The sequence below is a fragment of the Sinocyclocheilus anshuiensis genome, unplaced genomic scaffold (genome assembly GCF_001515605.1).
Source record: "Sinocyclocheilus anshuiensis isolate Anshui unplaced genomic scaffold, SAMN03320099.WGS_v1.1 scaffold634, whole genome shotgun sequence".
Classification (NCBI taxonomy): domain Eukaryota; kingdom Metazoa; phylum Chordata; class Actinopteri; order Cypriniformes; family Cyprinidae; genus Sinocyclocheilus; species Sinocyclocheilus anshuiensis.
Window position 1 is genome coordinate 176,026 of NW_015542350.1, and position 20,591 is coordinate 196,616.

General features: G+C 36.9%; 1 protein-coding gene across 3 annotated transcripts in view; it reads right to left on the minus strand.

Moving 5' to 3' along the window:
* LOC107691484 (plexin-B1-like) overlaps window positions 1-20,591 on the minus strand; it is a 64,015-nt gene that overhangs the window by 5,496 nt on the left and 37,928 nt on the right. For 2 of the 3 annotated variants that reach the window (XM_016490090.1, XM_016490089.1), the window contains exons 9-33: window positions 19,339-19,447; window positions 19,008-19,116; window positions 16,555-17,448; window positions 14,925-15,059; window positions 14,710-14,829; window positions 13,604-13,694; window positions 12,790-12,947; window positions 12,046-12,197; window positions 11,492-11,597; window positions 10,558-10,694; window positions 10,276-10,452; window positions 9,599-9,785; window positions 8,704-8,946; window positions 8,383-8,565; window positions 8,088-8,236; window positions 7,649-7,749; window positions 6,835-7,052; window positions 6,526-6,704; window positions 6,365-6,431; window positions 5,904-6,050; window positions 2,579-2,744; window positions 2,319-2,422; window positions 1,789-1,873; window positions 539-705; window positions 214-374 (exon numbers count right to left, since the gene is read on the minus strand). In XM_016490090.1, the coding sequence (XP_016345576.1) occupies window positions 214-374; window positions 539-705; window positions 1,789-1,873; window positions 2,319-2,422; window positions 2,579-2,744; window positions 5,904-6,050; window positions 6,365-6,431; window positions 6,526-6,704; window positions 6,835-7,052; window positions 7,649-7,749; window positions 8,088-8,236; window positions 8,383-8,565; window positions 8,704-8,946; window positions 9,599-9,785; window positions 10,276-10,452; window positions 10,558-10,694; window positions 11,492-11,597; window positions 12,046-12,197; window positions 12,790-12,947; window positions 13,604-13,694; window positions 14,710-14,829; window positions 14,925-15,059; window positions 16,555-17,448; window positions 19,008-19,116; window positions 19,339-19,447 (4,345 nt within the window). The remainder of the gene's footprint in view (window positions 1-213; window positions 375-538; window positions 706-1,788; window positions 1,874-2,318; window positions 2,423-2,578; window positions 2,745-5,903; window positions 6,051-6,364; window positions 6,432-6,525; window positions 6,705-6,834; window positions 7,053-7,648; window positions 7,750-8,087; window positions 8,237-8,382; window positions 8,566-8,703; window positions 8,947-9,598; window positions 9,786-10,275; window positions 10,453-10,557; window positions 10,695-11,491; window positions 11,598-12,045; window positions 12,198-12,789; window positions 12,948-13,603; window positions 13,695-14,709; window positions 14,830-14,924; window positions 15,060-16,554; window positions 17,449-19,007; window positions 19,117-19,338; window positions 19,448-20,591) is intronic. The other variant, XM_016490091.1, reaches the window with a different exon arrangement.

A 20,591-nucleotide genomic window follows, 5' to 3' on the forward strand; every position in this document is an offset into this window, starting at 1 on the left:
GGTGGTGCGGGGTGGGTGTTACTGACCCTTTATCACTGATCACAGGTCAATATAAAAAAGGTGACCAAAGAAAAAAGAAACATTTAAATCAATGACAGTTATTTTTGTTGGCATGCATTAACCCACAAGTTTCTCGACTGGAAAAACACCACTATTCTCGGATTGTGTTTTAGCATTTTTTATGGTTAAATTGTTCACTAAATGAATTAGTACCTGTTAGTTTTCCAGATGTGAATAGTTTCAGAGTCTGAAATGCCATGGCGCACTGCCTGATCATCAAGCAAGTCAAAGAAATATTTGATTGCCAGAGGAACCGGTTGACTAGTGCTTAGAATAACTGTGAACAGATCATCCACAAACTTCTGCAGTGTACCCTACAGATAGACAAAGACACAGCAAGTAAACAGGTGTGCGTATGGTCATTTTTTAAAATCACCCATGCATACTAGAAAGAGTTGTACATAACTGTTATGAGTTTGGCTTCTCCTTTATGCTTTTGTCTATTTCTTTAGGCTGTGTGAACGTGCGTTTAAGATACCTTCATTGACAGTAGCCGCGTGAGATAGATCTCTGGTATTGTCTTGGCTCTTTCTCGTTCTTTTAAACTGCCTCGTCTGTGTTTGGGTAACTCTGGCTCCTCACTGGCCTTCACTAGATGCCACAATCTCACTCCTCCCTCATCTGCATCCTCTAGCATGGGCGTCTCTGCGGAGGGAGAATGAAAGACGATAAAATAAAGCAATATATTCAAGTGTTGAATAGAGAACACAGAATAAAAATGTTAGTTACCCAGATTTAGACCACAATGTTTAATAAAACATTTTATACATTTTACACACAGATTTTTTCGTGCTGCCTATTACAGTTACTAAAGACAAACAACTGTTTATATTTCTGATCTGCGCCATGACACACTATGTTGTACACCAGGGCTGCCCAAACTCGGTCCTGGAGGGCCAGTGTCCTGAAGAGTTTAGCTCCAACCCCAATTAAACACACCTGAACCAGCTAATCAAGCTCTTACTAGGCATACTAGAAACTTAAAGGCAAGTGTGTTGAGGCAAGTTGGAGCTAAACTCTGCAGGACACCAGCCCTCCAGGACTGAGTTTGGGCAGCCCTGTTGTACACTATACATGTCAAGAAAAGTGAATCCAAAACATTTAGATCACCTCCTGGTGGCTGGCTGCAGTATAGGTCATAAACCCTGCCCTCTCCATGTAAACAAATGAGAGGTGAGCCAAGCCTTAAAAAAAAAAAGGCCCAAAGGTGGTTTCTGTCATTTTAAGATAGTTCTTATCATGCTGATGTAAGTTCAATTGTTAGTTTTAAAGATTTAATTAGTTATTTGATGCTTTAAAAATAGGGTGTGACTATGATTGACAGCTTCTCTGGGTGAAGTAATCACAAGGCAAGAGCAGACTTCTTTTGGGGGCTTCGGGAGGAGACTGAAGCACATTTACATCAAAATTGGAGAAGCCAGCCTGCATAAAGTTCAGGAGGGTGTGCTTGTGATTGAATCTGCGATAGTATATGCAGAACACTGATACTATGCAGACTCAGGCTTCAAATGACATCATCAGCAAAAGATGGCAGCAGCTATCTTGGGATATTTTGACTTCACTTTTCTACAGTGGAAGGAAGTCTATAGTCAGTACCACAGTACCCTTTTAATTTGTAATTTTTTTTTACACAATACTGGTCTAAACAATCATAAAAAACAGCCCTGTGTGTTGCGTGTCTGTGAACATGAACACTTTGCATAGTTACGTGCGATATAGTGTACTCACTCTCCCCTGCAAAGTAATCATGGGTATCATGGTGAATATGTTTGCTTTGGCGCAGCACCAAAGCTACATTTGCTCCATCTGGAACCTGAAATCCCAAAAATATATGAAGAATAGAAGTTAAAAATGTTATATATATTTTATATGATATATCATGTAACTAAGGAATATTTGGCATGTGTACATTAGTTTAAATATGCACTAGTCAAATGAGGATAGTCCCTATTCGGTCCTCCACTTTTAAACAAAGCGGATTTCTGTTGATCAAATTTGCATGACCACCTTGAATCCAATGCAAAAACACGTGTTGGGAAATTTTTATCCTCATGCAAAATTCCTAAATGCACTGATTTCTACTGAAATTACTGGATTTTGCTCACAAAATTTTGCAACAGTGAGCAATTGTAAATGTGCCCGCACCTTTAGTTTTTCCATTGGCTTGCACACTAAGAAGATTTGTAAGGCATTGTTATTTGTAAAGCACTTGACTTGAGTGGTTTACAGCACAGTGCGTTTTAAAGATTGCATTGTACCTTATAATGCTGGAGCGTGTTTAGGCGTTTCCAGTTGCCATGAACCACAGATGTTAGATCTTCATCTGAGAGGATTAGGTGACCTGCTACACCAGACCGCCATTCTGGAAATGCCCAAGGAACAATGAAAACCACATGTAAAGTCAAAGTCATATAAAGTTTGAAAAGAAGCAAACAAAGAATGTAAGAATGAATGATTATGACGTAAAGAGGACAGTTGATATGGGTAAGAGAGGGCAGACATGTATGAATGTTCTCACCCAGGTCCACAGAGTCAGCATGTGGTCTATGAGAGTATGAGGTGCCCTTGTACACCTGGTCTAGTATCTTCTCCTTCACCTGGGTTATAGTGTCACAGTCTAAAACTTTGGCAGCAACTGGCTGAGCCTCATTCACACCTATTCCTTGCATCAAGACATTCAATGTCTAAAGTGAAAAAAAGAGAAGAGAAATAATTAAGTATTTTAAAATCACATTTTAATTATTTACATTTTATACAAGCACAAAAAAATCCATCTATGATTCTGTAATAAATCTTATAAACTGATTTGTTTATTTTAAATATCCCAGTTGATTTTCCTATTCTCTTCAAGACAATGGCTTCTGATCTGAACCATAATCTGTTTAAATAGCACATCTTTCACCTCCACCATAAAACCAGCAATGTTTTGCTGAACAATGATACTGAAGTATCTGAACCCTTTAGCATTTGGTAAGAATCAACTATGGATGGCAAGGCACTGTCAAAAGATCTCCGGGATAAAGTTGTGGACAGGCACAAGTCAGCAGATGTATACAAAAACATTTCAAAGGCTTTATCAATGTCTAGAAGCACAGTAAAGTATATTAATAAGACGTGGAAGTTATTTGGTATAACACAGACCCTCCCTGGATCAGGACGTCGCTCCAAACTGGATGAAAGAGCCAGGAGGAGACTGATCAGAGAGGCTACCAAGAGGCCTACAGCAACTGAAGCAGTTCCCGGACTTTATGACAAAGAGTGTTTATTGTGTGCATGTGACAACAATATCACAAATTTTCCACAAATGTGGCTTGTATGGGAGGGTTGCAAGAAAAAAGGCACTCCTCAAGAAAGGCCACATGCAGTCACGACTGAGCTTTGCCAAAACGCACCTTGAAGATTCTGAGGCCACATGAGACTAAAATTGAATTATTTGGCCTCAACACCAAACGCGGAAATCCAATACAGTTCACCATCCAAATAACAACATTCCTACTACAGTAAAGCATGGAGGTGGTAATATCCTGTCATGGGGGTGTTTCTCTGCAGCAGGGACTGGAGCACTTGTCAGGATAGAAGGAAAAATGGATTTCTCTGCAGCAGGGACTGGAGCACTTGTCAGGATTGAAGGAAAAAAGGATGGGGCAAAATACCATCAAATTCTTGAGGAAAATCTGCTGCCCTCTGCCAGAAAGTTGTCAATGGGAAGAAGGTTTACCTTCCAACATGACAATGGCCCAAAGCACACAGCAAAACTGACCACACAGTGGTTGAAGGAGAATGCATGGCCTAGTCAGAGCCCAGACTTAAACCCCAATGAAAATCTGTGGAATTACTTGAAGACTGCAGTCCACAAATGGTCACCATCAAATTTAACTGAACTTGAGCAGTTCTGCAAAAGAAGAGTGGGCAAATATTGCAAAGTTTAGATGTGCAAAGTTTGTAGAGACATATCCCAACAGACTAAAGGCTGTAATTAAAGCAAAAGGTGGTTCAACAAAATACACAAGGGGGTGATCCCTTTTCCAACCCCGATTCTGTTTTTTTTTTTTTCTGACATGTTGGTGTTATATCTTTCACTTGGATGTTATAAGTTGCACTGAGTACTACAATCATCCTTCAATTATACTCATAAGACAGAAACCCAGGGTTGAGAAACTTACTGCGAGAACAATGTTAATTCTATATTAATACACTGATGAGCCAAAACATTACAACCACCAGTCTAAAATGATGTTGGCCCTCCTTGTGCTGCTGAAACAGCACTGACCTGTCGAGTCATGGACTGTACAAGACCCCTAAGGGTGTCCTGTGGTATCTGGCACCGAGACATTAGCAGTAGATCCTTCATGTCCTTAAGTTGCGAGGTTGAGCCACCATGGATTGGACTGGTTGGTCCAGCGCATGCCGCAGATGCAAAGTCAGATTAACATCTAAAGAATTTGGAGATCAGGAGATCACTTTAACTCTTCATTACGCTTCTTTAAACCACTCCTGAACAATGTGTGCAATGTAGCAGGGTGCAATATCCTGTTAAAAGGGGCCACTGCCATCAGGGAATGCTATTGCTATGAAAAGTGCACCTGGTCTGCAATGAGGTTTAGGTAGGTGGCATGTGTCAAATTGACACCATATGAATGGCTGGAAACAGGGTTTCCTAGCAGAACATTGCCCAGAGCATCACAGTCCCTCAACCAGCTTTGTCATCTTCCTGCAGTGTATCCTGGTCCCATTACATCCCCAAGTAAATGTGATGCAAAAGAAAACCTTCTTCCACTGCCCCAAAGTCCAGTTCTTTTGCTTGTGTGCCCATTCTCGGGTCTTTTGGCTGTATACAGGGGTCATCATCATGGGCACTCTGGACAGTCTGCATCTACACAGGCCCATCATTAAAATTGTTGACACATGGACCTTCTACCATCAAAGAGCCTTGGAGTTTGTGGTTTGCACCTCCTCGGACAACTGTTGGTAAATTCTGCTCAGGAGCACCTCACAAGTCTTGCTGTTCCACAACAATTTGGCCCTTGTCAGATCTCACTCAGATCTTTATTCCTGCCCATTTCTCCTGCACCAACACATTGACTAAATAAACTGATTGTTCATTTACCATTAAAAAATTACTTCAACCTTCACGTGACCTTCTTAGAAGATTATTAACAATATTCATTTTATCTATGAGTTTGGCTCATCAGTGTATGTAATCTCTTTAATAAAAAAACACTGGGTAACACTTTATTTTACAGTATCCTTCAGTATACATGTTACATGTACTTACTACAGTAATAACAGTAAACTAGTCATAATTACAAGCAAATAACCCTAAACCAAATTCTAATTCTAACCCTATACACCTTAGTCAGGTCAGATGCCATGTTAAATTTAACGCAGATCTTTACATTGACACAAACATTACAGAAGATTCCAGATCACACAGTTTTCCCAACTGACAACTTTCATTTTATCAGCTGAACAATCAGTATGTTGTTCAACAACAGTAGAATCTATTTAATACACTGTACTTCTATCCCTCACAGCCACATTTTCATTCCTGTCCAAAATTAAATATGCCGCTACCCTGACTAAGGTCTATAATACATGTTTCTAATTAATATTTCTCATTACCTACTAGTGTATTTACACTAACAATCACACCTTAAAATAAAGTGTAACCAAAAAATGTGATGCTTACATTTTGTAAGAGTGGACACAATCTGTGAGCTAAGATGGAGTGTTTCAGTCATTTTTTTTACAAAAGCTTTTTGGCAGAAACCAATTAGACTAATGCACTAAAACGGTATAATAAAGAGATTCAAGTCATAATAAAGAGATTAAAAGATTCTAACCAGAGTGCGGTATTCCAGATCCTCTCTCAGCAAACGGTTATCATTTAAGGTGTATTTGGCTTTGCCAGTCACTGCATCCACAGGTCCTTTATCCACTTGGTGTTTAATTGCTCTGAAGAGCATGTACAGAGACTCACCAGCTGAATGCTAAACACAGGAAGCAGAAATATAATAATTTACACAATACAATATGGATGATCTACTTAAAAACACACATAAATTATTTTAAAATTCTATCAACTGTCATCAGATCCTCAAGGACCTCGGTGTTAAACTATCCTGCAGTCTTAATTAAGACATCCTCATGTTTTAAGAGGCTAATTACATTCCTGGACAATTATTTTACACTGTTAACCATCTAATCACATTTTTTTTAAACTGCAAACTACAAAGCATCTCTTTTTATCCACGGTAAATTTATATATTAGAAACCAAACAATTCTACCAATTTTCATACACACCCTTAAGAAAGCATAGAGGCAGATGGATATCCAGTTTGTCAGGAGCTTTTCAACTACCGTCTCTGTTCTGAGAAGACAATAAAAGCCTCAGTCATACAGACACTTGAGAACAATGAATATTAAATTAGTACTTCTAATGTCAGTTACTGCAACATCCTTACCTCCGGAGCATGAGTTTTGGGTTCTTGGCAATATACTGTTCCACCAGATCGTTCAACAGTGTTTTGAGTATGTCAGTGAAGTACTCTAGTTTACTGTGAAGAGCCACAGTGAGCAAAGAGGCCACATATCCTCTGTCTCTAGGTGAAAATGTCCTCTGGCTCTCAAGAGTGTGGATAAACTGTAAAAGTGACACAAAAAAAAAAAAACCTTTTTAAAGCAGCAAACAAACTGGTATACACAAGGTGTTAAGAGTGTTTGCTCATCTTTGAGTGTTTGGTCAACAGTGAGGAAAAAAGGATTTTAGCTACCTTTGTGAGGAAGAGTTTGCTGTTTAGGAGATTAGATAACTGAATGAGTCCTTGCTCCACCGTGGCCCGTCGACACTCCTGCACATCCAGGTCTCTGCAAAGTGGCGACTCGCGGTGCCCAGGGAAAAAGATGCGTTCAGCATACATGCGGTACTCCAAGAAAGGAATCCCTGATCCAACCAGATCACTTGTCATATCCATCATTTCAGTCATCAGATCTGTGGAGGTTTAAGAGTCAACTGTACGATTATTAAAGATCAGATTTTCTTGAGGAACGGTTTGAGAAACTTAACTGATGGCTGAAATACTGCACTGGATAATTTGTGATTTGTTTAAACTTTTTAAGAAGCTTTATTGAACATTTCAAATTAATTAAGCTCTTCAGATTCTGTGGAACAAGTGGACCCTATTTTGACCAACAATTCCAAATGCTATCATTTTATTTACTTTTTATTTACCACTATGAATGAATGATGGAATACATTTTGGCCTCGCTTACAGCTTTTCTTAGACTTAAAGGGTTAGTTCCACAAAAAAATGAAAATTCGGTCATCATTTACACACCCTCATGTCATTTGAAATATAGTAAACGGCAGCACAAATGTCGAATTCAATGGATAGACAAAAATGATGTCAATCAAGGGAATGTCAATTATCTTCATTTGTGTTTCCGAAGATGAACAAAGGTTTTAAATGTTTGGAATGGCATGAGGGTAAATTAATGAGGACAGAATTTTCATTTCTGGGAAAACCAGCCATTTAAAATCATTCAAATCTATCCTTTGATCTCATCCTAAATGTAGCCATAAATTACCTGTAAACTCTTTTTTGCAACGGTCTCTCACACTGGTCTCTAGATTCTCCAACTGGATCTGAACCTTCTTATAATCTCTCAGAGCCTGTTTACTCTTTCTCCTAAGTGGAAGAGACATGAGGGCACACAATATCAATTAAGTTCATATACCAGTCTATAAATGTTTCAATATTGATTTATTGCATTATTCATTGCTAGCAGGTAAGCATTCCAAACATGAAATGGGCATTCTGTGTTTTCCGATTTACGCTGGGCAATTTATTATCAAATTCTATTGCTATTTATTTATTTAAATTCTATTGCTATTTATCCATTAACACTGGTAAAATGCCAATCTAATCCAAATACGTTCAAAAAAAGCTATATTCTTCATAGGGTACTAACTTTTTCACAGCACTGTATTTAGCACATTCTCTCACATTACATATTACATACACACCTGTATATAAACACGATGATAAGCACAATAAGAGCAACAAGAGAAGCCACCACTCCAACACCAATCTGCGCCACCAGTGGAAAGATAGAGTGACTAGGAGAATCATACTGCACTTGTCCCAGTGAAAAGTTCAAGTTTCCCATATGAACCTGGAAACAGACAGACACACTATTACACACCCCTGTTCATGCAATACAATATCTGCAACAAAAAATGCAAATTACAGCCACTTCATAATAGAAGATGTAAGTGAAATTTAAAGCTCAGTTTGTGAGGGTGTTGGCTTCATCCTTACTATAAATTCTGGAAAGGCCTCAGCTCCCTCTCGCTTGCGCCCGTGCCTAAGGGAAAGAGGGGGCTGCTGGGGTGGAGGCTCACAATAAAGGTGATTATGTGTCAAAGTTTTAACAGTACAAACTCCTTCACCAATCAGTGCTACTACTTCCTCTTTAAAGATGGCCAAGTCTAAATTCTCACCCTGTAGAAAGAAATGAAAAGGGGTCCAAGAAAAAGTTAAAAGCAGCAGCATAAAATTAAGTTCTTAAACTTGACAAGTAAAATAAGTAAAATAAATAAATAAATAGATAAAAAACACATCAGCAAAAGTCCCACTAACCTCCACTGATATAACTGATCCAGGTTTGTAACGATATGGTTTTGTGGGATCACGATGGTTCAGTGGGTGCAGAACTGGGTTTGGTTCATAGATGAAAGGTGATTGGCTGACAGAGTTAAAGTCAAAGCGCAAATTATCCAACAGAAACTCAACCAGCATATGGCCACCAACTACCTTAGCATCTACACCAGGAGTCCGACACAACAACAGAGAAGAGGTTTTCACCTCGCAATCCTCCTCAAACTACAGAGAAAATGAAAACAAGAGAAAGAGATAACACTGTGTAAGTGGACAGTCACCCAAGTATTTTACACAAAATGATGCATAACCATGGAGACTGTTCACCAAAGACTATAATCTAATATCTTAATAAAACTGTCTTTAAAAAATTGACAAAAATGTCTTTATTTGATCAATCTTAAAACCATTGTGAATCAAGACAGATTTCCTTTAGAACATTAAAAGTATTTCTGAATCTCACTTGAAGGTCACTCTAAATAAAAGAGTCTATAAAAGAATAAATGTGTGATAGCCAATAAAAGTAACATCAGAACCATTAAAGTAACAATCGGCAATCAATGCACTTACCATAGTCATATCAGATATTAAATTAGATAGTATATAAGTGGTTTTTAAATAAAAATTAATAGTTTATACCGTATATTCCAATGAATAATTTAATCTCAACCAATTGTCCATGTGAGTTTATGAATGAAGCAGTGGGGAAAAATTTCTAAATTGAGAAGATGGGCTTCAAATTTGTGTGTAGAGGTGTTGGAATGGTTTACTAATCTGTGAATATAGTTTAGAAACAGAGTATAAAACTGGGGAAACAAAAAATTCAGTGTATAAGTTTATTAGGTAAGGTTAAAATAAAAAAAATAAAAAAACAAACCTGTATGACAGAACAGTCTTCTGTACAGTTTGTTTCCTGCATTTCCACATCTGTTACACTCCTTTTTCTCCTTCGTCTGCGTCTACTCAAGGGGTAAATGGAGTCTGGGAGGACCACTGTAACTCGCATCTGAGGCTTCTGGACCACATCCAAGTTCTGGCCGAAAACGCTAATTACACGCCCTCCACTGTATAAATGTGTAAACGAAGGAATGTTAAAGATTTTCAAGAGAAGAAAGAAGTAGTTTTTTTTTTTTTTTTTTTTTTTTTTTAAGTGAAAGTTTTAAAATAAAAGTTCATAAATACAGCCTTGCAGAGTTTTTTTTGCACATTTTAGGGTCAGCCAGGTCACTTTCGAATCAGTAACTGATAAATAATATCAACTCCCTAAGTTCCCTATGATCATACTTTTTTTTTTTTGTTCAATAAGCTGTTGCACTCCGACATTCATACTACAGTACACTACAATGATAGATCCCAAAACAAATTTCTTATTTCCCACCCGGTTCTAACCTGTACTCTTGGTTAAAACAATGGCTAAAACTCTTATTTTCAACACTTCATGTTCACCTGAAGATCTTTGTTGTATTATTTGTCACTTTAAGTTACTTTGGATAAAAGCGTCTGATAAAGAAACAAATGTAAATGAAATAAAGGTAGGTAAACTCAAACACACACCCGACAAAGCTCTTAGAGGGTATGGCATGTGTAATGTTTGGGTCAGGGGTATAGTAATAGCCATTGCCATGGAGATGTCGCTCAGTGTTTCCATACCGCACAGTCACTCTGTGTTCTCCTGTCCTGTTACTAGCACCAGTCAGACACTTGATAGTTTCCTCCTGAACACTTGATATTCTGCAGAGGAAAAAAAGGGCATAAAATAACTTCCTAATCACAGACAATACTCATATTACACCAATCTACAGGAGACAGTTTTCCACAGTGATACATAGTACTTACAATGAACAAGGCACATTCCCTAGTAGGACACTAATATCAGTAACACGACCGGTCAAAAGTTTTCTGCCTGTGATTGTCAGAGTTGTTCCTCCTGCCTTTGGTCCTCTCTGAGGAGAAACTTCTATCAGCTTCGGGTCCTTAAAGGATGCAAGGTTGAGAGATACAATCAGAAAAAATTCTGCATTCAAGAACTAAATAATTACAGTTTTTTGCAATCATCAAGCCAGAAGGAATTCCACAACAACCATTTTCAAATACCAACAACAACATGCCAACGCACATAATAATCAGATGAAAAACAGGAAATGGAGGGATAGGTGGATGTGTGTGTGGGGGAGGGTGTGGGGGGGTACAACATCATGTTAGTCATTCACAATGTATTAGAATGTGGTGCAACCTTAGAGCCACGCTTTTATGTTGCGTCAAAGCACAATATAGTCATGTTTTGTATAGAGTGTATCATTACACACTGAAATTGAATATGAACTATATTGTCTTCACCTTTATCCCACAGAACTACTTTAGCTTCAAAAGTCTCATCTTTTATGCACAGGGGCAAGTGATTTATCTGTACAAAATTACTATTCATATTATATATATATGGGCAATGGAGTGTTCAAGCTTCAAAAAGACACAAAAGCACAATACAAAAATTAGATTCAAGTAGTCCATACAACACATGCACTATATTCAAAGTCTTCTTAAGCCATAACGATGGTCATTATTGTCGATTGCTCACACAAAGCTATCCGATGACTTCAAGTTACTACAAGTTATAGGGAACACTTTTATGATATATTTGGGTGCAGTGGCCAGATTATTCCCCTTCTGTGTCCCATGGAGGATGAGACCATATATTCTTTTGGAAAGACATGAAAAATGGTAAATAACTTTTTATAATAATATTGCTAATTATTAGTAAATACAAGTTAACCTGGTAGCTGAATCTCTGACTTGACAGGCCGAAGCCTCCACCAGACACTTTCACAGAGATGTGACCAGATTTCTCCTCTCCACTTGCAGTAGTTGTACATAGAATTCTAAAAGAGAAAGAGTAAGCATAAACAAATGTGTAAGACACACAGAAACAAAGCAAATGGGCAAATACTTCTTAAAATTATTTAATCAGTGAAATAAGTGAATTGCAAATACTGTATATTGTAAAGAACAATGCTCTTTAAGTGCAGGACACAGTAGTTCTATACTATACTCCTTAAGTGTGCTTTAGGTACAAGTTGAGGCATTCACATCAAATCCTGCAGTCATCTAGTCAATGGCAGTACTTAAAACTAGTTTGCACACTATCTGTATGGGCACATATAGGTATGTACATACGTGTAAATGTGAGTGTAGATGTGTATGTGCTTACATATGAATGTATTCAGATATATAATGTCTGACGTGCATTTGATGGAAGTGTAATGTTATTTGAGAAGAAAAAAACAAGAAAAAAAAAAACAAGTTTGCACACAATGTATGGGTGTTTACCTGGAGGATATTTCATATAGATGTGGTATAACAGTGCAGGGCACACCCGCAACAGTCACAGATTGAAGGATATCCTGAGCTTTCTGTCCCAAGTTAGACCCAGAAACAGTTAAAGTAATGCCTCCTTCCACCAACCCTGACAAAGGCTCCACCTATGGACAGAAAACCAGTCTTTAGTGATATCTTTTTTATATGGTGGTACAGATTTACATTTACACTTACATATTTGGAAGAGGATTTTATCCAAGGTGACTTACATTACTTTCAAGTTATACATTTAATCTGTTCATGCATTCCCTGGGAATCGAAACCTCAACCCTGGCATTGATAACACTCTACTACTCTTCTTATATTTATACTTATTTCTTATATTTATGAATATAATGTCATTGGAAGGTACCGAATGGTACAGCATTATGTATTGTAAGTCATACACACAGACATATGCAAACAGGTTTCCCTCCCTTAGACGGTGTATGTGTGTTAATTGTAGGGTCAGAAAGTTTCTCTTAGAGAGAGTGAGTCAGGAGGGAAATAACAGAATGGAGAAAAGAAAAGAATAGAGGTCCCATTTACACACAGGGTTCGGATGTGTTTCAGTCAATCCAATCACAAGCGGGTCAGTGTTATACTATGCTAAAGCTAAATTAATTTTAGACTTCTGCATTAAAGGGTTTTAAAAAGTTACTAAAGTAGATACTAAAGTATCATGCAATTAGTCAAATTTGAGACTATTTAACAAACCAAATGAATGAGAGGAGCAGGACAGGTCATTTCGATGTGCTGGGAACAGGACTCTCTGTAAACACAACTGGCTCCACACCACACACAATTGTACTTCTGATCTGCAGTATGACAGCGGCTACAGTCCAAGTGCCCAACTGAACAGTTATATAACGTCACTGAAATAGAGAGAACACAAAGAAACTCAGTTAGAACATAGTTACAATACAGACAAAATAGACTTCAAATTCATACATAAAAGTGAGATTCAGTAACTACATTTTCAAAGAATTGTTTTATTTAGCAATCTAAAAACACAATCAGATTATCAGGCCAAAGGCCCAAAAACTACACTTTCCACAAATGAGAGTTAAACTGGACAGAGGGGAGACAACAGCAGGAGACATTAATCGAGAAAATAAAGGCAATTTTTATGAATAATGGTATTCCATTATCTTTTTTCATATTTAAACCATTTAAGTTATTATACGCAAGTCACTGTAAGAAAAAAATGATCAAACAAATATTTTTCTTTAATTTCTAATATTTTCTCTAACACCAGCTTGCCTCAACTGAGTGATAGCTTAATTTAAACCCATTAGATGAAGTTAACATTTACATTTGTATACTAAATTAATGACTATTGCTACTAAACCATATAAAAGCATACAATATAAAGGTTTAAAAACCTTTTAGATTTTTATTTTTTTTTTTATGGAAAGTGCCAGGGCCCTATAGCTATGTATTTAATGGGCTCATAAGGCAATTAAAAATTCTATATGTGTGTATTTTGCACAAACACTGCTCATCATGACCATCAAAAAATTATACTCACCATAAAGGTCAGTGCTGTCAATATGAAAAGTGTCTTTTCTCTTCACATACACCATAGCATTATACTCTCTAACAGGGTCTGCATAGAAATACTACAGAAAAGAAATGTTGAGCGAGTATCGATGATATTTGCAAACTGCAGTTTTTCCTCACAGAACACACATGCATTTAAAACTACTACATAGTTGTTGTTTTCTTCTTTAATTATTGTTGTGGGCTTTTGCCTTTACTTAGACAGCACTATAGAGAAGTAACAGGAAACTAAAGTGAATAACAGGGAGACGAGACACATTTTGGAGCATGTGCATTATCTGCCTGGCTACACCTCTATACAGTATATATTAGAGCAGTGCTTCTCAAACATGTCCTAGGGACCCCCACCACTGCACATTTTGGATGTCTTCCTCATTAGTCACACACAATTCAAAGCGACATCTACAAAACGTCATTTCAAAATGCTCTTCACCCACACCAGCATTTTCGAGTATTTTCCAAAATTTCTCATCCACACTGAAATGTCAGAAAACACTAAAATCATCTCAGATATAAAACGTAATAATAGCTCACTGAGATGATTACTGGGAGACCAGACATAATAAAGTTCTCACACTATTCTTCCACCAAAACATTGGTAACACTTTACTTAAAGCCTTTATAATGCATTATAAAAGCAGTTTTAATGCATTAATTATGCCTTGTTATGCACCTTATAATGCATTGTATGATCTCATGAATAATTGTAACCCCAGTTATAATACGTTATATAATACTTACAGTAGGTATTCATTGCTACACCTTTAGAAAGTATATTGAATTAAAACAAATGAAAAACAAATACTACCATGCATTTTAAGTGTGGTTACAAATGCATTTTAAGTTTGGTTACAATTATTTATGAGAAGTTATAATGCTTTACAACGAACATTATAAGTGTAGACATAGCCCGAGTCTTGCAGTCTCAACTAATGAGATGAGCTGAATTAGGTGTGTTAGATGAGGGAGATATTCAAAATGTGCACTTTTTTGTACTAGAGTATAATATGAGGGCCTCATAACATGCTCAGGTAATACTCACAAATCCTGCTCTGAATTATATTGTTGTGGTACCTGGTGAGCATGACAGGTGATGTCAAACAGCAAAGTGTGTGCCTCATTCAGCTTCACATCTGCATCAACCACCACAGTTTGCCCCTCAATCACCATTACACACTCGTATGCCAGCTCATCCTAGGCACAAGTGTGTTTAAACAGGTTTTTTTTTAATGAAGATGTATATTTTTTTAAATCCAGAAAGAAGTGGGTGTTTGTTTGTTTATTTCTACCTGATAGAGATGCAAGTTGCGGGCCAGCAGAGAGATTTTTCTCTGAGTTAGGACAGGAAGCAGAGAGGATCCCTGAATCTTCTCCACACATGGGCAGGCAGATGCCCCCAAATTGACAAAAGTGCCTTCATCAGCCTGATTTTAAAAAACAGTTCAATTATATGTTAACACACACAAGCATGTATGAGAGTGAATGTTATAGTATTGTGTCGCATCATCCAGTGAAAAGGAGTAGGAGAAAGGGACTTAAGGGATAAAGGATTTACATGACCAAAAAAATTTAAGCAGAAAAAATAATTCTAATACATTCTACTACTAAATTCTGCATTTCTTTCTGGGTTATAATTTGATTTGCCATTAGATTAATGCATGTGACCAAATGACGAAATGTGTATTATCTGAATTAATTTAATAATTTAATTTACAATGTTTACTCAGAACGTTCAACTACATGTTAAAGCCAAAACAAAACTAGAAATATCACGAAGATGGAGATAGTAAATGTTCAAGAATTTTACCAACTTTTCTGTTGTTGTAGAATAAAACGTTGAATTAATGCTTTAACTTGCTGAAATAAAATGCTTTAAAGGGGTCATATGATGTTGCTAAAAAGAACATTATTTTGTGTATTTGGTGTAATGAAATGTGTTTATGTGGTTTAAGGTTCAAAAAACACATTATTTTCCACATACTGTACATTATTGTTTCTCCTCTATGCCCCGCCTTTCTGAAACACCTCGATTTTTACAAAGGCGTCTTCACAAAATGGCGGTGGCAGCAACAATAAAGTTACACCTTCTTTCTGTGTGTGACCATTTGGGCGGTGTTATGCAAATCTTCCCACACAGTGACGTAGACATGTGGGGGCGTGTTTAAACGAGGCATTTTAGGAGGGCGTAGACGAGCCTCAACTTTTATAAATAATATCTCTTTGGGTTTGAGACTATAGTCTTTGCAACTTTAGAGATCTTATCTATTCACGAACAGCTTGTAACACTCCAAAGAGAAAGGAAAAGTTAAAATCGCATCATATGACCCCTTTAAAATTAAACAAATAGTTTATAAACCTAAAATTTTAAAAACTTAAACTAATATAAAAACATATATATAGCAAATTGTCATTATTAGCAGAAATAAAAATGACTGTTAAAGTAAAAAGAAAGTTGATCATTTAACACAACAAATGACTAAATTTAGCTATTATGTAACAGTAAATACTAAACTCCTTGTAATCAGTCATTTAAAAGTACGCTCAAAACACTTACACTTTGATATCCACTTAATTAAACACAAAAATTGAATTTTAAAATAACCATTTTAAATTGCTAATGGAACGCTTCTAAGCAGCCATCTCCAGTTTCATTAGCTCTATAAAAACAATGAATTATGCTTCTCCGGACATATTCGTCATCATATTATTATACTGTGTAATGTAATTACTATACTGTATACGTTGTACTGTGTATTATACAAGTGTAAATCAAAAAATAATGAGAGTATTTATAGGATTTCTTTGTTATTCCAAACTAAGAACCTACATTGTAAGCATGACAGAAAAAAACATATTCTTCTTTGTTTTGTTTTGTTTTTTAATTATGGCTTGGTATCAGTTCTAGATGTTTGGACTCACCGGTAAATCTGCTGAGTCATACTGGTAATCAGCATCTATGTCTGTACTTCGCAAATGGAGGTATACTGGGGGATCACTGTCTGATTCTCCATCCCCTGATAAGACTGTAGCTGCAGAAAATGTTGCGTTGTCGTTCTCTGCCTGATCCACCTCAGCTTCCTCTGGAGCCAAATGAGCCTCTTGACGGTCAGTGATTATCCTATTCTCTGAAGGCATGGCAGGTGACACTCTCTCAGAAACAGGCAAAAAGTCACTGGTTTCAGAATCAAACATGTTTGGTTCTGGATTTGAAGGTAAAACTGTAGTTTGGGTTTCATTTATCAAATTCAGTGTTTCTGCCAAATTGTGAGGGGTGCTGGTAAGCAAGCTATCATGTGTGACTGGCTCCATTAGTGGTGGCAATTCGGTTTCAGCCGATGATGATGGCAGTGAAATCCTCTGCTCCTCAGCAGCTTCGATGACTGATGGCAACTCAGTTTTTACAACCACTGCCAAACTTGCAAGAGTAACCACATCAGTGTCTGTCTCCCTCAGAGCCACTGATTCAATATCTGTAACAAGAAGCTCTTTTTCTGAGAGGATCTCGTCTAGCAGAGAGAGTGTGGAGGCTGGCTGTACTGTGGTCTCAGCTGTGGAAGAGGGAAGAAAGGCACTTGTAGGCGTAGCAGATGGCTTGAAAGTGGAAGAAATCCTAGTTGATGGTGTTGGTTTCAGAGGTGCAGAAGAGGTTAATGATTCCAGTACAGTAGTTATAGTTTCAGTTATTGCCGTGGCAGTAGTCGAAGGTTTAGTATGAGCCATGGTTTCAGGGACTTTGTGTGTTGTGACTGGTGCAGTTGTGAATGCAACTCTAGAGGCTTTGGTTGCAGGAGGTAGGGTGGGCAGAGATTTCCACTAAGAGTGAGAAGTGCAGGGAAAACCAAGAGAGGCACAATAGTAAAATAAATAAAGATAGATGGTTATAAAAGGAACCATTACAAATTGATACCCAGGTTAAAAAAAAATTATTTCATAACCATATTTTTACACTGCAAAAACTGTTTAGTTATGATTTATTTTGATTTATGAAACATGGCTTTGAATTCTCAAGCTGTGATATTCCTAATAGAATGCTGCTGCAAACGTGGACCACTTACAATTATGTTTGCAGTGCATGTTAGCCTTACCAAGCTGAAATTTGTGTTTTATTCTTTTAAAAGTATACTAAACAAATTACCGGAATTACTCATAATTTTGATAAATTAGCATTTTAGTCAATTACATTTTCAATTTCCCAAAACATGACAAATTACTATGAATAAATTATAAAGACAAGACAAAATATAGACAGCTTGTTTTTTTCTATTGCATTTTCTTTGCTAGCTGCAGTTCTTAAAATTCTAAATAAATATAAAATATTACCAAAAAGTTTTCAAATTCTATTCTTCAAATATCTAAAAAATTCTCAAATGTCAGACTGTTGTCTGATTGTATAGCAATACATTTGTCTGCCTATGAAGGTATTTTTAAATTAGTAAGCACTTCATGATGTAAAATGTGTGAGAAGAAAAAGATAAGAACATCTTTAAAGGGGTCATATGATGTTGCTAAAAAGAACATTATTTTGTGTATTTGGTGTAATGAAATGGGTTTATGCGGTTTAAGGTTCCAAAAACACATTTTCCACATACTGTACAATATTGTTTCTCCTCTATGCCCCGCCTTTCTGAAACGCATCGATTTTTACAAAGCTCATTGGTCTGAAAAGCAAGGTGTGCTGTGATTGGCCAGCTATCCAGTGCGTTGTGATTGGCCGAATACCTCAAGCGTGTGACGGAAAGGCCGGCGGATTCGACGAGGGAGCGTCTGGCGGGCTTGCGGCAAACACATGTGACGACCCCGGGTCCACAGTGAACACTATTCCGGCGATCCACAGCGCGAAGTTGATGTATTTCCTCAGCGACCAGCACGGATCAGCAATACTACAGCGAGAATAAAAGTTACACCTTCTTTCTTTGCGTGAACATTTGGGCGGCATTATGCAAATCTTCCCACATTGTGACGTAGGTATGTGGGGGCGTGTTAGAACGAGCCGTTTTAGGTAGGTGTGGCTGACTCTTAAATTTTATAAAGAATATCTCTTTGGATTTGAGACTTTAGTCTTTGCAACTTTACAGATCTTCTTTATGCACCAAGAGCTTGTAACACTCCAAAGAGAAAGGAAAAATTGAAATCGCATCATATGACCCCTTTAAGAAGTACATGCATAGCAATTAAGAATAATTTTATTCTTAAGAATGTTTTGTGAATCTGCCTCCTGGTTCTTTGAAGAAACTGGTAAGATGTGTTTTGTTTACCAATTATTCACATAATTCTGCAGGAAACACTGTTCTAATGTTTGAGACACGTAATTTTCACCACACATCAAAACAAAAGCATAGAGAGAAGGCACTGCTGATGATGTAATGACTTACATGTTCATTATAGATTATCAGTCCCTTATCGCACACAGCCTTGTGGGTACACATATGCTGGTTTACACACCAGTTGCATCCCCAGCGACTCTGCACACAACCATGGCAGCTGCAAATGAAAGAAAGTGCATCCAAACACATTACCTAGAGGTAGTTTATATAAATAAAAATATACATCTTAGTTTTAAATTTTAAAACCAAGTTAATTACACTTCATTATAAAACTTAATGACCATGCATCACTGGATTTTTTTTTTATGTGACAGAGGCTTTAATAAGTGTAGAATTCAGTTTTTTTGTGCCCACAATATGTGCTGTGTTTTTAACTCACGGCATGCTTCCCGCAAGCTGTTTGACTGCTGTGCAATCATAAAAGGTGAATTCCCGAGAAGTCACAACAACATCATGGAACCGAAGAGACAGAGTGACTGTAAAAAAATCTGATTCAGAAGGAAGAAGAAGAGATTAGCAAGAAGAGATTCCTGTAGAGTCATGATTGTTATACAGCCATGACTGTTTGGGCTTCTCACTTTCATCTTATCGTTTGTGTCTCACTGGCTCATCTTTGATGACACATATACTACCAGCCAGGTTTGAACTTGCTGGGATTTCATCTAGCAGGAGTGGGGGGGGTTTAAATGATTTCAGTTGAAAATATTTGTGGTGGTTTTTTAAATGGGATGGGAAGTGTCACCCTCACATTGTTCAATACTTTTATGACTTTTTGTTCAACTGTGGAACACAAAACAAAACAAAAACACATTTTTCAAATTATCTTTTGTGAAGAAAGAAGTGCAAACATGTTTGAAACAACATGAGGGTGAATAACTTTCATTTGTAGGTAAACTATCCCTTTATTACTAAATATATTATGGAAACTCAAGCAATGTGATTTAAAAATTTCTCCCATTTGTCTTGAAGCATTCAAGCATTCGATTCAATTTCAATTTGTGATTTCTGATCAGAGAAGCAGCACGTTTTTGTCGTAAGCACAGCTATGTTAATCAGTAACCTGGTCAATGTGATCATTTGTTTATTAAATGAAACAGATGGGGGGGTTTTAATTCAGTTTTTTTCCCCCTAGAGGTGTGCAAATTCAAGCTTCTTCATATATAATGTTGCTTTTCTGGTGTCTTCAAGCAATGTCATTAAAATTGTTTTAGCATCACCAGGGCTGGACTGGGACAAAAAAATCGGCCCTGGCATTTTTTATGAATAGAAAGTTCAGAAGAACAGCATTTATCTGAAATAGAAATATTTTGTAACATTATAAATGCCTTTATCATCATTTCTGATCAATTCAAAGATCAGAATTGATTACCCCCCATGAATGGTATAGTGTATAATGTTATGAAATCTTTTTATTTCAGATAAATGCTGATCTTTGGATCTTTCTATTCATCAAAGAATCTTGAAAAAAATTTACTCAACTGTTTTAAACATTGATAATAATAATAATAATCAGAAATGTTTCTTGAGCAGCAAATCAGCATATTAGAATGATTTCTGAAGGATCATGTCACTGAAGAATGGAGTAATGATGCTGAAAATGTAGCTTTTATCACAGGAATAAATTACATTTTA